Genomic DNA, 14843 nt, shown 5'->3' on the forward strand with positions numbered 1-14843 from the left:
AGCACTGTTCACAATAGCCAAGACATGGAAAAAACCTAAACGTCCACCAACAGATGAATGGATTAAGAAGATGTGGTGCATATACTCAATGGAATACTACTCAGCCATAAAAAATAACAAACAGTGGCATTTGCAGCAACATGGATAGAACCAGACAATCTCATACTAAGTGAAGTAAGTCAGAAAGAGAAAGACAAATACCGTATGATATCACTTATATGTGGAGTCTAATATACGGCACAAATGAACCTTTCCACAGAACAGAAACAAACTCATGGACATGGAGAACAGCTGTGGTTGCCAAGGGAGAGAGAGTGGGATGGACCGGAAGGTTGGGATTAGTAGATGCAAACTATTGCATCTGGAGGAGATAAGCAATGAGGTCCTGCTGTGTAGCACAGGGAACTATATCCAATCACTTGTGATGGAACATGAGAAGAAATTATGAGAAAAAGAACATATATACATGTATAACTGGTCACTGCTGTACAGTAGTAATTGACAGAACACCGTAAAAGAACTATAATAAATTTTTTTAAAAAAAAGATGGCTTGTAGTTTATCAGTAATGAAAGTTTCTGAATGTGTAAAGGAGATTACATCCCTAAAAACACAAATGGACATAAATATACAAGATTCTATCCATAGTAGTTATGACACTATTAAATATGTTTAAAATAGGGATGACACTAAAATTCTTTTATAAACATTTATACATGCATCAACTTCCATAAGTGCTTAGTTTCTGCAATATTTCTAAAGTGAATTTTAATAAACTGCTTTGTAGAAGAGGAAAAGAGATGCATTTCTTCATTACCTGAATCTCTTGACTTTCACCTTTTGACACTTTCAGCAAAAATAAAAAATCCCTTAATGGGAAAACAGGCATGAAATTCCTAAGAAATTAAAAACCAGACATCTCTTTTAAAATTGTAGTAAATCTTAAGGTGTTTAATTTTCAATTTGAAGTAATTACAGAGGACTTCCTGAAGTGGCTCAGCGGGTTAAGAATCCTGGATGAGGGTTTGATCCCTGGCCTCACTTAGTGGGTTAAGGATTCGGCATTGCCACATAGGTTGCAGATGCGGCTTGGATCCGGCGTTGCTGTGGCTGTGGTGTAGACAGACCTGCAGCTGCAGCTCTGATTTGACCCCATCCCAGGAGTTTCCATATACCGCAGGTGTGACTATAAAAAGAAAAAAAAAAGAAAGAACTGTAGATTCAGAAGTTTCAAAGAGAGTACAGAAAGGACACTTGCACCCCTCTAACCAGTTTGCTACAATGATTAAATCTTATATATTATAATATCAAAACCAGAAGTTCATTATAGGGACACATGTACAGATTCACACATGTAAATACCCACCGTTCATCAGCCCAAAACTCTCCCTATCGCTACCCTTTTAAAATTACACTCACTTTTCAGGGAGAGAGGCAATCACTAAACTGTTCTTCATTTCTATAATTATATCATTCTAGGATGCTGAATAAATGTGACCTTTTTTTTTTTTTTTTAGGGCTGCACCTGCAGCATATGGAGGTTCCCAGGCTAGGGACCCAATCGGAGCTGTTGCTGCCAGCCTATGCCACAGCCATAGCAATGCCAGATCAAGCTGCATCTGTGACCTACACCACAGCTCATGGCAACGCCAGATCCTTAACCCCCTGAGCGAGGCCAGCGATCAAACCCTCAACCTCATGGTTCCTAGTCGGATTCGTTTCTGCTGCGCCACGACGGGAAGTCCTACGGCGTGTGACCTTTGAAACTGGCCTTTTTGCACTCAGCTTAATGCACTTGAGATCCACTCAAGTTGTCCCGTATATTAATACTTATTTATTTTTACTGCTGAGTAATAGTCCATGGTATCAATGTATAAGAGTTTGTTTATTCATTGACCTATTAAGACACTTTGGTGGTTTCCAAATTCTTTCACTATAATAAGTCTCCCATGTGCAGGTTTTTGTGTGGGTCCATGGTGATTTGAGAATATTTTAAAAATTCATTATGAAGTAAAAAAATAGAAGAACTTACAAAGTAGGGTAAATATTAAGTTCTCACTCATCTGCAAAAGTACTACTTACTATAATAACATAGATATGGACAGGGGAAATTGGAGATATTTGGATAGTTTTTTCCAACACCAGCACTCTTTAAACAAATTTATCTATGTGGCATTGCTTTCTCTAAGTTTGTGTTTCTTGCTTTTTTATCACTCCTTCGGGAGACAGTATAGATTTTTTTCTCCCAATTGCCCCATTCCTCCACGGCATTTTTTTTTTCCTTTTTCGGCTACACCCATGGCACATGGAGTTCCTAGGCCAGGGATCGAATTTCAGCTGCAGCTGCAACCTATGCCATGGGTGCAGTAAGCCAGATCCTTAAGCCACTGCACCACAGGAGGAACTCCCTTCCATAACATTTTAAAACTACAGATAGGCCGGATATCTATTTTGTAGTCTCCATATAATCTGTGCTTTATGGATTAAAAAAACTAAACTTTTTTTTTTTTTTTTTAACCACAAGACCCAGTATTCACATTTTGGAAGTCATATATCGAAGCCCAGCTGAGAAAACACACTCACTCCACTATCATGAAAAAAATCAGTGGAGAAAGTGTGGCCCTCATCAACTGAGCAGAAGTTGTAGGCAGCCAATGGCTGCCATCTTTTAAAAATGTTTGCTCCTTTTCCAAAGATTTCACTGCGTTTTCCCCCAGGACTGTCCTCCCACGTTAGAATTTGTCTTCTGTGTGTATGTATGTCTGTGGGTCTGTGCGTATGTGCATAAGGCTTTGCAAGTGTGTCTTATATATATGCATGCATGGCATCTAAAAGAACAATGTTGAAATGAAACACAAGAAACCAATAACCATACGTGGGAATGGGAGTTTCAGAGGAAAATAAAAAGTTTATATTTATTAAACACTTCTTTTGCTTTTCTGTTTAATACAATATATATGTACATTTGTCACTTGGTATCCTTGGCAGATTGGTTCTAGGACCTGTCCTGGAGATCCGAATCCATGGATGCTCAAATCCCATACTTGGGCCTCCGCATCTCCAAGTTTCACATACAAGGCTTCAATCAACCATGGATTGGTACGGTTGGCCCTTGAACAACACAGGTTTGAACTATGCAGGTCCATTTATACACAGATATTTTGAAATGTGTGGAGCCACTTATACATGAATTTTTTAAAATAGATGTCCATAAAAGGACCTGCACAGTTCAAACCTGTGTTGTTCCAGGGTCAACCGCACTACGTTTAAAACAGAGAGAGGGTAAGTACTACCGGGGAAAAGTCCGAATTCCATTATGTAGAGTAGCTGTTGGTTAATCCGATAACTGAATATACATCCGTGCGAGAGACAGTTACAAAGTAAAACTCCGACGGAGTTCCTGTTGAGGCACAGCAGAAATGAATCCGACTAGGAACCATGAGGTTGCAGGTTCGATTCCTGGCCTCGCTCAGTTGTTTAAGGATCCGTTGTTGCTGTGAGCTGGGGTATAGGTTGAGGACATGGCTCAGATCCCATGTTGCTGTGGCTGTGGTGTAGGCCAGCAACTATAGCTCTGATTCAGCCCCTAGCCTGGGAACCTCCATATGCTGTGGGTGTAGTCCTAAAAAGCAAAAAATAAAATAAAATAAAATAAAATAAAATAAAATAAAATAAAATAAAATAAAATAAAAATAAAATAAAATAAAACTTTGAGTAACTGTTCAAAAAATTTGCAGATTGACTACCCAGTATATAGGTTCTATCAATCAGCCTTCTTCACTGCAGATAAACACAACCCAGTGTCCTCTGGGTACAAATTCAGGAGTCTAGGTGGGAGTGTTTTATACTGCTATACATCTCGCTTCTAGTATGAAACTCACCATTGCTTCAGAACTATTCAAGAGTTTTTCTAAGATGCAAAACATAGGTTAAATAATACTGTTCTCTACCAGGACCGCCAAAACAATTCTCTAAAAGCTACCATTTTTAAGAATCCCCTTACAACATCTATGGAAACTAAGTATAACCCACTATGATTTTAAGAATCCCATAACATCCATGAACAATAAATACAGCCAACCTAAAACCAATTCGATCCTCCGAAAGTTAAAGGGAGAACCAACTCAAATACAGTGCGAAAACAAAGGCGCCGTGAGTGAAACGGCTTTCTTAGATCCTGTGGAACTTACACGATCATTTTATTCTTAAAATCTCGCTTATTTAAGTCAGGCCTGGTAGGCGCACACCTGCTCACTCTTGCTCCGTCAAGCTTTGTCAAGGAGACGGAAGAAGTCCATGGAGAGCAGAGAGGGGGGAAGCAGGGAACAGGCCCGGAGCCCCCCCAGTGGAAGGGAGGAGATGAATGCTGAGGGAAGGTGGCAAGACATCTGGCCAAAGAGCACGAGCTTCCCCACACCTGGCAGAGGCTCCGGGACAGTCCTGGCCCCCAGGACAGGCTCACTGCCACCTGGTCTCTTTGATCTCTGCATCTGCGTTCGCCCTGGCACACGGAAAGCTCTTCAGCAGATGCCAGCGCGACCCACGGTCTTCAACACCATCCTTTCTGCCACCCTCGGCGCTTCGACTGCTGAGATAAAACTGCCAAGGCTTTGGAGAGAACCAAGCTCACGCACCGTAGAGCTAAGATACCTGAATTGTTTCCCAGCATTCGTTGGATGCTTAACTAGTGGTCCAATAAACTGGCTGAAGGAGGCAGGGCACACAGATTTTTCATCTGCCCAAGCTAATCCCCATCAACCCTTCAATGCCCTGTGGCTGAAGAGAGTGTTATCTGCGGGGGCAGGTAATAAAAATAAGAAAGAAGAAGTAACCCTGTGGCTATTACAACGTTTCCAACCTTAGCAACAAAAAGCTATTTTGGCCACATCGGGATCCCTCCTCGGTCTGGATTTCCATTTCATTACTCAGCAGGCAGGCAAGTCCCACTGTTTAAGAACTTACATCTGTATAATTTTGGACATTTCACGTCTGTTAAGTCTATTACCAAAATTATCCCATTTACTCCAAACACATCTGCTTTAATATATCTGGCAAATCAAGAGTGACTTACATTTGCTGAAAGCTGAGATGTGAGGGTAGCAACTTTTTCTTGGGATGCAACCAGCTCTCTCCGTAGCTTATGGATTTGCTGAATGTAATTAAAAAAAATCAATTAAATATGCTTGTAGATTTTAATTCAAAACTAAGAATTCAGTCCAAGAAGGCAAATGCCATGATTAGCTCTTTCTATCCCTACTGTATCAGCACCAGTTCCTGAAAATTAAAGAAATGGGATCCTGGCTGCACAGTAACAGTAATCCTGGCTGCTATTTATAAGGGTAAGTGCCCATGTTCAGAACTGAACTCAAATCTGCAAATTAAAGGATGCTTATCTGTTCCATTTGCCATCCCTGCTTGACTCAAGAGTCAGTTCACTTCCTCCACTGCATCTTCTACCTCTAAAACTTTGTGTAAAACCTTTTCTTTTCAACAATTATATATATATATATATATATATATATATATATGTATATACATATATATACATGTGTATATATGTTTATATGTACATACACACACATACATAATTTCCAGGTCTTTTTAGCAAAAAGTACCCCATTTTATTTTTTTATCCTTTTTTAGGGTATGTTTACTTTTATTTAGTAGAATGTGTCAGCTTCTCAGAAGCTGTAAAAAATCCAGCAGTCACTGAAAGCTGGCTCTACTTCAACATTTAGTGATTCCATATTTGAGAATAATTTTATTGGCTTGAGTTTTAATGATTAACATGCAGAGAGGCCTTCCAAAATCTTTATTATAATGTCCTTTATTCACTGAGTTACTAAGAGCTTTGAGCAGAAATGCTTTACCGATTATCCATAGTCTTGAAAAAAGGAGAGGAAATCAGTAATGTTGCACAAGTAGCTTGCTAAACCAATGGCATAAATATGCTAAAATGATTTCCTTTTTGATTAAGACTATACTTGAATAAAAGTGGACCTGAAAAAGAGTATACACACTATTTAAAATTTAAAACACTTTCTATACTTTAATTGGCATGTCTCATGTCTCATGAAATATAAACTATGATCATAAAGATAAAAATTTTCACTTCGATATTTTTAAAACACTGCACAAATTTTACTTTAAAAGGTGGTAATATTTGAAGTTCTGCTGAACTCAAAGAGATGAGTTCCTTTGCAGATGCTGTTGCCAATACACGCACGTTCTTTGCTCAGTGTAAAACCAAAGAGTCATTAGCACACTTGAACAAAGGCCTAATTAAAATCCTCCCACTCTCCTTGGCCAGGCAAGCTCTTACATAAAGGGGGAAAAAAGAATGTTCCCTATAGGTTGCAATCTGATGTGTATACACCTGCAATGAATTGTGTCTCTGTGAAATGTATGATGTTAGAATAACATACCGTATTAGACATCAATGATTAGAAGCAGCAAAGTCCTGGCAACAAAGAACAGATGGACTGAGATGCTAGCAGTTTGTGTTGTGAAGGTCTAGTGCCTAAAATTCACTATCTGCTTTAATCCTATGCACTCAGTCTCACAGGCATTGGGTGAAGAGACTGTAATAGGTCACGTAGTCATTCACCCATCAAAGATTTCTAAGTGCTCACTACTAGAGAAAACCGATTAGATGTTAAGACGCCAATATAGAATGTGAGAAGAGAGGTTGCCTTTAAAAGCTTGGTGTTATTATCTTTTAAGAGGAAATACCCAAGACTGTTGATCAGCTAGCTGGGTAATTTCCATCAGCAGAGCTGGAGAGCTATGCTGTTGTATCACAGAGCCCTCTAGTGGCCGAAACGTTCATTTCATCATAAATGTAAGGGAAAATAGGCACTTAAAAATGCTACAAAATTTTTACCTCTGAATGAGCCTTTTCTTCAGCCTGTAAAAGGAAAAAGGAAAAAGAATTTAACTGCATATAACTAGTGTCAATTCATTCCACAAGTATAAAAGAATAACATACTTATGTATTTAAAATGTTATTTTAGTCTAACATAAGAATATAATAAAATATATGATACTGGAATAGGAAAACTATAGGACTGAAGACTGGATATTTCTCTGTATATAAACCATATGGTATTTTAAATACATAGGTCATTTGATTTGTGGGTATAAAATAAACTTAAAAACAAAGGATAGAATTAAAAGACGGTGTTACCCTAAGCTCATGACCATAAAACCAAAACTGTTATAAAATTATACTCCAAAAAATAATATAGTGGATTTTTTTCATACAGGTTTTAGGAAATGTTCTCCATGAAATTATAGAGATGTTTAGTGAAGACCTAGAAGTCAGAATTGTATCCTGATGTAGATAAATGCCAGACCAAACTAAAGACAAATACTGACCCGCACTGACAACCACAGAAAATCAGCTTATTAGTTTCTATTTTATTTACTTTTCTTGATAATTATTAAACAGGCTTACTGGGCTGCAAGTCAGCAAAACATTAAAACACCCAGTAGTAAACTGGTGATGAGAGTGGCTGACACACATCCCAAGGCAGATTATGCAAATGACGACGGTAGGACCTCCCGGGGTGTTTTGGCTTGAGTTGTAGAAAACCTCTGGCTTTGCTTTTCCTCTTTGCACTGGGCTGCAAAATGCCAGAAAATGACTTATGTGCTCCATTATATTTGGGAAGCTCCCTCATCCTTGAGAAAGCTGGAGAATGCATTATATTGCTGAATATTACAAGTCTGCCCATCGCCTTGAGCAGGTCTACTGCTGAAAACAGTCTCTCATCTCTTTGCGCTCCTTTGGGACACGCCTTGATGAATTTCTGTAGAAGTACCACAACTATTTTTTATCATCCCTTTTTCTCCAGAAAATATGAAATAAAAAAAGGTAAAACAACACTCAGGATACTTTTTTATGTATAAGCATCTCTTTTATTTTATTTTTTTAATTTATGGCTGCAGCCATGGCACATAGAAGTTCCTGGGCCAGGGACTGAATTTGAGCCACAGATGCAGCAATGCTGGACCCTCTAACCTACCGTACTGGTCGGGGACTGAAACTCGCAGCGACCCAAGCTGCTACAGTTGGATTCTTAACCCACTGTGCCAGGGCAGGAACTCCCCATAAGCATCTCTTTTAAATTGAGATTTGTCTTTCCTCTATTTTCTCTATCTTAAATATATGTATAGTTAGTCATATAGCAGTTAAATAGAGTGGTTACCTAGTAGAATCATAATAGCCTTTATGAGAAAACTGTGTTTTAAAACTAAATGCTGACATAAAGCTTTAATGTTTTAGGTCTCAACTTTTTAAAGTGAAGATTTAATATTTTTAAATTACAATAATTTCAAGGTTTCATATCAAGTTTGATTTTTTTGAATTAAGCACAGAAAGAGAATTTTAAGATAAAAATGTCACAGTCAAAAGAATGTTGGAAGTTCCCATTGTGGCTCAGTGGGTTAAGAACCCAAATAGTATCCATGAGGATGTGGGTTCGATCCTAGGCCTTGCTTAGTGGGTTAAGGATTCGGCATTGCCATGAGCTGTGGTGTAGGTCACAGATGTGGCTCTGATCCTGCATTGCTATGGCGGTGGTGTAGACTGGCAGCTATAGCTCTGATTCGAACCCTAGCCTGGGAACTTCCATACGCCACAGGTGAGACCATAAAAAAAAAAAAAAAATCTGTGAGGCAATTCACTCAGCATTATTATAACAAGGTACTTTTCAAATTTTTATCAAATTACTATTGGTAGAGACTTTGAAAGTTCTACATGAAGAAAGAATTCTTTCACTTGGATTTATTATATGGGTAATTTGACAAATAAATGTTCCTTGCAACAAGTCGTCTTTGTTAGTTTAATATTTTTAACCAAAACCTATTATTCCAAAAGTTACATAAATGATGTGAGAGGAAACATCATTGTTATGTCTAAGAGCAGTACTTTGCCTAATAATAGAAAATCATGTCTAATATCCCTCTAGCAAAAGAACAGTTTTTCCTAAACACTCTATTTTATGAAGGAATGCCATCCACCACCATGTTAACTGAAAAATGCATAACTTCACCGGGGGCAGCTCACAGAGACGGTGACAGAAACGTGCTCCCACGCAGCTCCCACTTTTCTGGTAACTTATGGTAAATGACCCCCATCTTCTCCAGTTACTGCAGAAACCTCTGGCGACAGACGGAATAGGTCTGGCTGCTCTTTGCCAGCCTTCTGTTACGGGGACAGTCCAAGGAAATTCAGCACCTTGCCTGATGCCACACAATAATCACGGATGGAGTCAGGCAAGAACTTAAGTCAACGGAATCTTTATCCAGGGTCCTCACGGAGGCACGAAAAAAAAGGATGAATTGATGTTTCACTTCGTGGTTTGAAAAGCACTTTCACAGACACCTTTTCACTGCCAATCAAATCTCAGTGCGTGACAATGAGGAAGCAGCTACAGAATGACTCCCCATCGTCCGTGATTTTTCTCTTTATTGTGCCTCCAAATATGCTTTTATGTGAACGGTCTTACTACAGGGTGTCAGTTCAAGTACATCATTTTCATCAGTTCCAACACAACTTCTTGAATTTCTTAATTTTCTAGTATCACCTTCTATGTGTTTGGATGACCCAATCCATTCTTTTCACACTTAGTAACTTCAGGGTCTATTTCGCCACATAAATGTTGGCCTATCCATATGTGCATGTGGTCTCTTTATTTTCATCTCTGTTCTCATTTCATAGTGTACCCTTAACATTGCTCAGCTATACTTTTAAATTTAGCCTTATACTAGAAATCCTACAAATCTATAATTTTCAGAATGTACCTCCTTTGTTCCCTATAAATCTGCAATATTCAATATAGTAGCCGTGAGGTCCATGTCTATTTAAATTTCAATTAATTCAAATTAAAAATTTATTTATTTATGTTTGTCTTTTTGTCATTTCTGGCGCCGCAGCTGCGGCACATGGAGGTTCCCAGGCTAAGGGTTGAATCGGAGCTGTAGCCGCTGGCCTACACCACAGTCAGCAACGCAGGATCTGAGCCACATCTGCGACCTACACCACAGCTCACGGCAATGTTGGATCTTTAACCCACTGAGCAAGGCCAGGGATTGAACCCACAACCTCATGGTTCCTAGTCGGATTTGTTAACCACTGGGCCACGACGGGAACTCCACAGTTAAAAATTTAGTTCCTCTGCCATACCTTAGAAACTTCAATACTCAATACTGTATGTGGCTCGTGGTTACTGTACTACACAGCACAGCTATATTTTATTATCACAGAAAGGCCTATTGGACTCGTGTATACTAAGGAGTCACCTGTTTTTCCTCAGTCTATTATCCTTTGCTTCTAGAGATTTTCTCAGGTTTCATGAAGGTAGTTTCTTATCCAAATACTGGTTTTGTATATATTTAAAACGATGATAACGATACTGCATCTGTGGGTTTTTTGGTTTTTGTTTTGCTTTTTCAGGGCTGCACCCACAGCATATGGAGGTTCCCAGGCCAGGGGCTGAACTGGAGCTGCAGCCACCGGCCTCCACCACAGCCACAGCAATGAGGGATCCGAATCGGGTCTGCCACCTACACCGCAGCTCATGGCAACGTTGGATCCTTAATGCACTGAGTGAGGCCAGGGATCGAACCCACATCCTCATGGATATCAGGCGGGTTCTTAACCCACTGAGCCACAGTGGGAACCGCATTCTTCAATGTTTTATAGGGATTTCAGCTGCAAGAGTTTAAACCAGAATACATCTCCCCTCAAGCAGTGGCCTTGGCCCAGGAGGAAGAACATTACCTCCTAACATATCTATTCTTTCTTTGTGTTTTTCCAGCACATTTTTCCATTTCTCACATCTTTATCCATTTGCCTAAAACAGTAGATTTATTTAAACACTACCAGTGAGTTCATTATTCACAGAATGTGCTGGCAATTTTAATCATTAAAAGGAGAAATGACAGGCAAAATATTGCCTCTGACAATGATGGTCTGATCATGAGTAACTATAAAGCTATAAATATAAAAAGAGGGGCTTAACATTTTAACTTAATGAAAATGAGTGGAAAAATGAGTGTTGCCCTTAATGTTTAATTACTTCGTGACAGCTGTGTCTTTGAACTCTTCATGAACCTTTCAGTACAGGATTACGGATTATTCATAGCGCTTAAGCCCCAGCGAAATTCATAAACTAAAATGTACCTGACTCTAACCAAGGAGGAGGGCACGCACGCTCTTATAAAACATAACTTCCCAGAGGTTTTTTTTTGTTTGTTTTTGTTTTTTGAAAAACATGAAACTATAATCAGGGAGCAGAACACTCATCTCGGTAAAAATAAAATATAATTTCAATATTATGAAAATAAGCTGATACACTAGAAGATTTGAAAATCACCCTCTTTCGGCAGTATCTTTCAGAAGATACAATTTAAAAAATCTTTAAGCCTTTTAGGCCTTTCCCCTTGGGTACTGTCTTCTCAAAAAATGAACTTAAATTTTTAAAAGATAGAACAGCATAGAACAATTACCAGTCACAGCTGAGAGAACCAAATGAAGCAAACTGGTCCCTAGCACAGCGTAACCGTGGGACTCAGTACGTGGTCTCAGGGATTACGCCCCAGCAGGTTTTACGGGATGCAGGTTTCCATTCACGCAGTGATCAGAACGAGAACACAAAAGTCCACTGGAAGCACGTACACACGGACCCCTGGAGGGCTGGAGGCGCACCAGACACCCGGTCGGGACACGCAGCGGCTTAGAGTAAGCCCTCATGTGCCACTTTGGTGTACAGGTCCACCCGTTTACCCATTGGTGTACTTGGCCAGTACTTACCGTAGAGTAAAGAGAAGAAGTGCTGGAGACCAGGGATAAGGAAGAGCCGTGAACTGATGAAAGTAAAACAGAACAAGAGGTGAAATAATGAAGTCTGCTCCGAACCACCCGGCCTGAAGAGGTGGTTACGGAAGCGGAGCTGGGTAACCACCTAAGGAGATAAAATAACAGCGAGGCGCAGAGTCTGAGGGGTCTGCCGTCCTTTTCAGAGATCCCAGGGCTGAGACGTGGAAAGGTCCCACACCATGCTAGAGAGAAGAAGTGATAAGTACAAACCCTTCCAGCAGGCTTTGCTAGAGGAAGCTCCCACATCATAAGTAATCAGAAAATCATGGACATCTGAAGTTGCCACAAAGTTTAAACTCTTCAAAAACTTTATGTGTTCGTATACCGTCAGAGAAACAAGCTCTTTCAACACTATCAGTGATGAGCTGATCGTACCCATTTAAAGGACGAAGCCCAGTTTCTTCTGTAATTGTAGTAACAGGGAAGAGCTTCTGATTTCAAGGTGGTATCTCACCGAAATTAAGAATGGAAACTACATACTGTCTTTTACGTAGGCGCATCAAAATGCCATCTTGAACATTTATCACACTCTTTTGTATTTCTGCATGTCCCACATATTACACCCCAAAGGCGGATACAATGGTGCTTGACGCTATTTGCAGAAAAGCCTTCTTTCCATTCTGGAATAATAGAAAGTCAGGTCCGCGTCTTCATCCGTTAAATAAAAATGACTTGAGCGCACACAGTGTGACAGGCCCTTGTTAGACCCTGGGAGTGCAAAACTGAATGTCACAATTCTAGGAGTTCAAAAAGAAGCAGAAAGATAACGTAGCTAAAAAGTGAGTCACAACCGGGTCATACAAACACTACGGAAAGCAATGTGCCGGGAGTGCTGGAGTCTGGCCTGGAGAGGCCTGGGAAAGCTGTGTAGGCCTGAGGCAGTGGGACCAAGGGAAGGGGCGGATGTGAGAAACACCAGGAAGAACCTCTTTAAAACTGACGTGGGTCAGGCGGCAACCTCAATGTCCACTGAAAGAGGGCCGGGTAAAGAAGATACGGCACAAACACACAGGGAATATGCCTCGGCTGTAAAAAGAATGAAGCAATGCCATTCGCATCAACATGGACGGACCTAGAGATTGTTACGCTAAGTGAAGTAAGCCAGGTAGAGACAGATACCATAGGATATCACTTATATGTGGACTCTAATAAACATGACACAGAAGCAAACTCAGATTTCAAAATCAAACTCATGGTTACCAGAGGGGAAACGGTGGAGGGAAGGCTGCATTAAGAGGAAGGCAATAACATAGACACCCTATTGTATAAAATGCATAATTACTAAGAACCTCCTATAGAACAGGGAAGTCCACTCAATAGTTGGCAATAACCTACACGGGAAAATCATGGATATATGTACATGTCCGACCGATTCACTTGGCTTTACATCTGAAGCTAATACAACTACACCCCAATAAAATTATAAAAAACCCGATGTGGGTCAAAGAGGAATAAAGAATGACTCCCAGGGTCCTAGCTTGAGCCAATCACTCTGTGAGATGTGGAAAATGTTAGTTATCTTTTAAAAGAGGGACTCCTCTCAGTTTCTACCAACGCTGGTATGAACTTGGCATGTGAGCACGGGGGACCAGGAGGAACGTGGACGAGGAACCAAACATCTCAGCCTCAGTCTTTCAATGACACTTACTACTTAAGGTCTATGACCTTAACGTTCGTGGCTCAGTCACCTCATCTTTCACTGTGAGCATGAGGTGGGATATCAGTAAAGTTCCCTCCATCGCTTTGCCCAATAATTCCTGGATTCTAGACCCTAACAGCTCAGGAGTTAGTGCACAGACATCAAAAACCCATCTTGCCCCCTGGAGCTGGCTTTCAACAGTTCAGTGTTTAACCCTGGTACATGGAAGGCCAGAATTTCCCAGCACATAAATAGCATTCTCTCTGCAAATGAGGCACCCTAGAAGGCCATTTTTATGCTTAGCAAATCATTTTTCCAGTATATTAAGAGGCCTGTCTGTGAAGAGAGTGATAGAACCATTTCAGAAAAGCAAGGACATTACCCATGAGCTTAGTTTTAGGGCGTCTCCACCTGCAGCCATCAGCAGACTCTCAGAGCAAAATTCTCCACCTGTTACGGTGAGTTCATTGGTTTGGTGACTGTCCCAAAAGGCAGTGGCAAATCTGGTCCAGCAAGTTAAATGGACCATGGCAACCTCAAGACCAGGAGTCAGTTTTCAGAACTGCTTAAACTTTACTCAGAAGACACCTTAAATAAGAAGGTAGGAAGGGGAAAGAGAAAGACACAGAAGGATCCTTTCCTCTGACTTCAGCCTTTGAAATTACAGATACAGAAATCAGGGTTAACAAGCTTATAGAACCTGCTCAAGTTCATACCACAACGAAATGGATGATCAGAGGTTTAAACCCTGATATGCTTCAAGATTTGAAGCTATTCTTTTATCTAAACTTACGAAGGACTAGAATAGTATGGCTGATCACACGCTTGATTTTATACTAATTGATTTGAACGTCTATTTTTTTTCTTCTATCCTTGGCTGGTATGCTTTATAACATGTATGCCACAATTTTCCCTCGTGGGTACCTAAGAATAATTCATTAAATCAGACGAGAATATCTCTCAAATATTATTATCAAATTTGACATCTGAGGTTATACAGTTGAGAAAATTATATATATTTGAAAATCAATTAAGCCTCTTGAGCTTTTCAGAAGTATTTATCATAAAGTATTCACGTAGAATTTTATAACTACAAAGGTATTTATCAGGTCAGGTGAAATTTTATTGTAATGGGTAAGGAAATGTAACTTACAAAAGCAAAAAGTAGATGCAATACGAACTCTAAGATGATACAATAAAAACTAACACCAAAGGGAGTTTCTGAGAATAAAAGTCAGCAGCACGTGGTCATTTCCTAAGAGAATTTTTTCTGGCTTATGCTGCTTTTATGGTTTTTGAACGAGGTGTCAAACAAAACAGT

At 39.9% G+C, this 14843-nt stretch overlaps 1 protein-coding gene across 6 annotated transcripts in view; it reads right to left on the reverse strand.

Annotated features, from left to right (window-relative positions):
* Positions 1–14843, reverse strand: part of NAV3 (neuron navigator 3) — a 351685-nt gene that overhangs the window by 62283 nt on the left and 274559 nt on the right. For all 6 annotated transcript variants that reach the window (XM_047788374.1, XM_047788373.1, XM_047788372.1 and 3 more), the window contains 3 exons: positions 11818–11870; positions 6883–6906; positions 5071–5148 (listed from right to left, as the gene is read on the reverse strand). In XM_047788374.1, coding sequence (XP_047644330.1) covers positions 5071–5148; positions 6883–6906; positions 11818–11870 — 155 coding nt within the window. The remainder of the gene's footprint in view (positions 1–5070; positions 5149–6882; positions 6907–11817; positions 11871–14843) is intronic.

Source organism: Phacochoerus africanus, chromosome 7 (genome assembly GCF_016906955.1).
Source record: "Phacochoerus africanus isolate WHEZ1 chromosome 7, ROS_Pafr_v1, whole genome shotgun sequence".
NCBI lineage: Eukaryota > Metazoa > Chordata > Mammalia > Artiodactyla > Suidae > Phacochoerus > Phacochoerus africanus.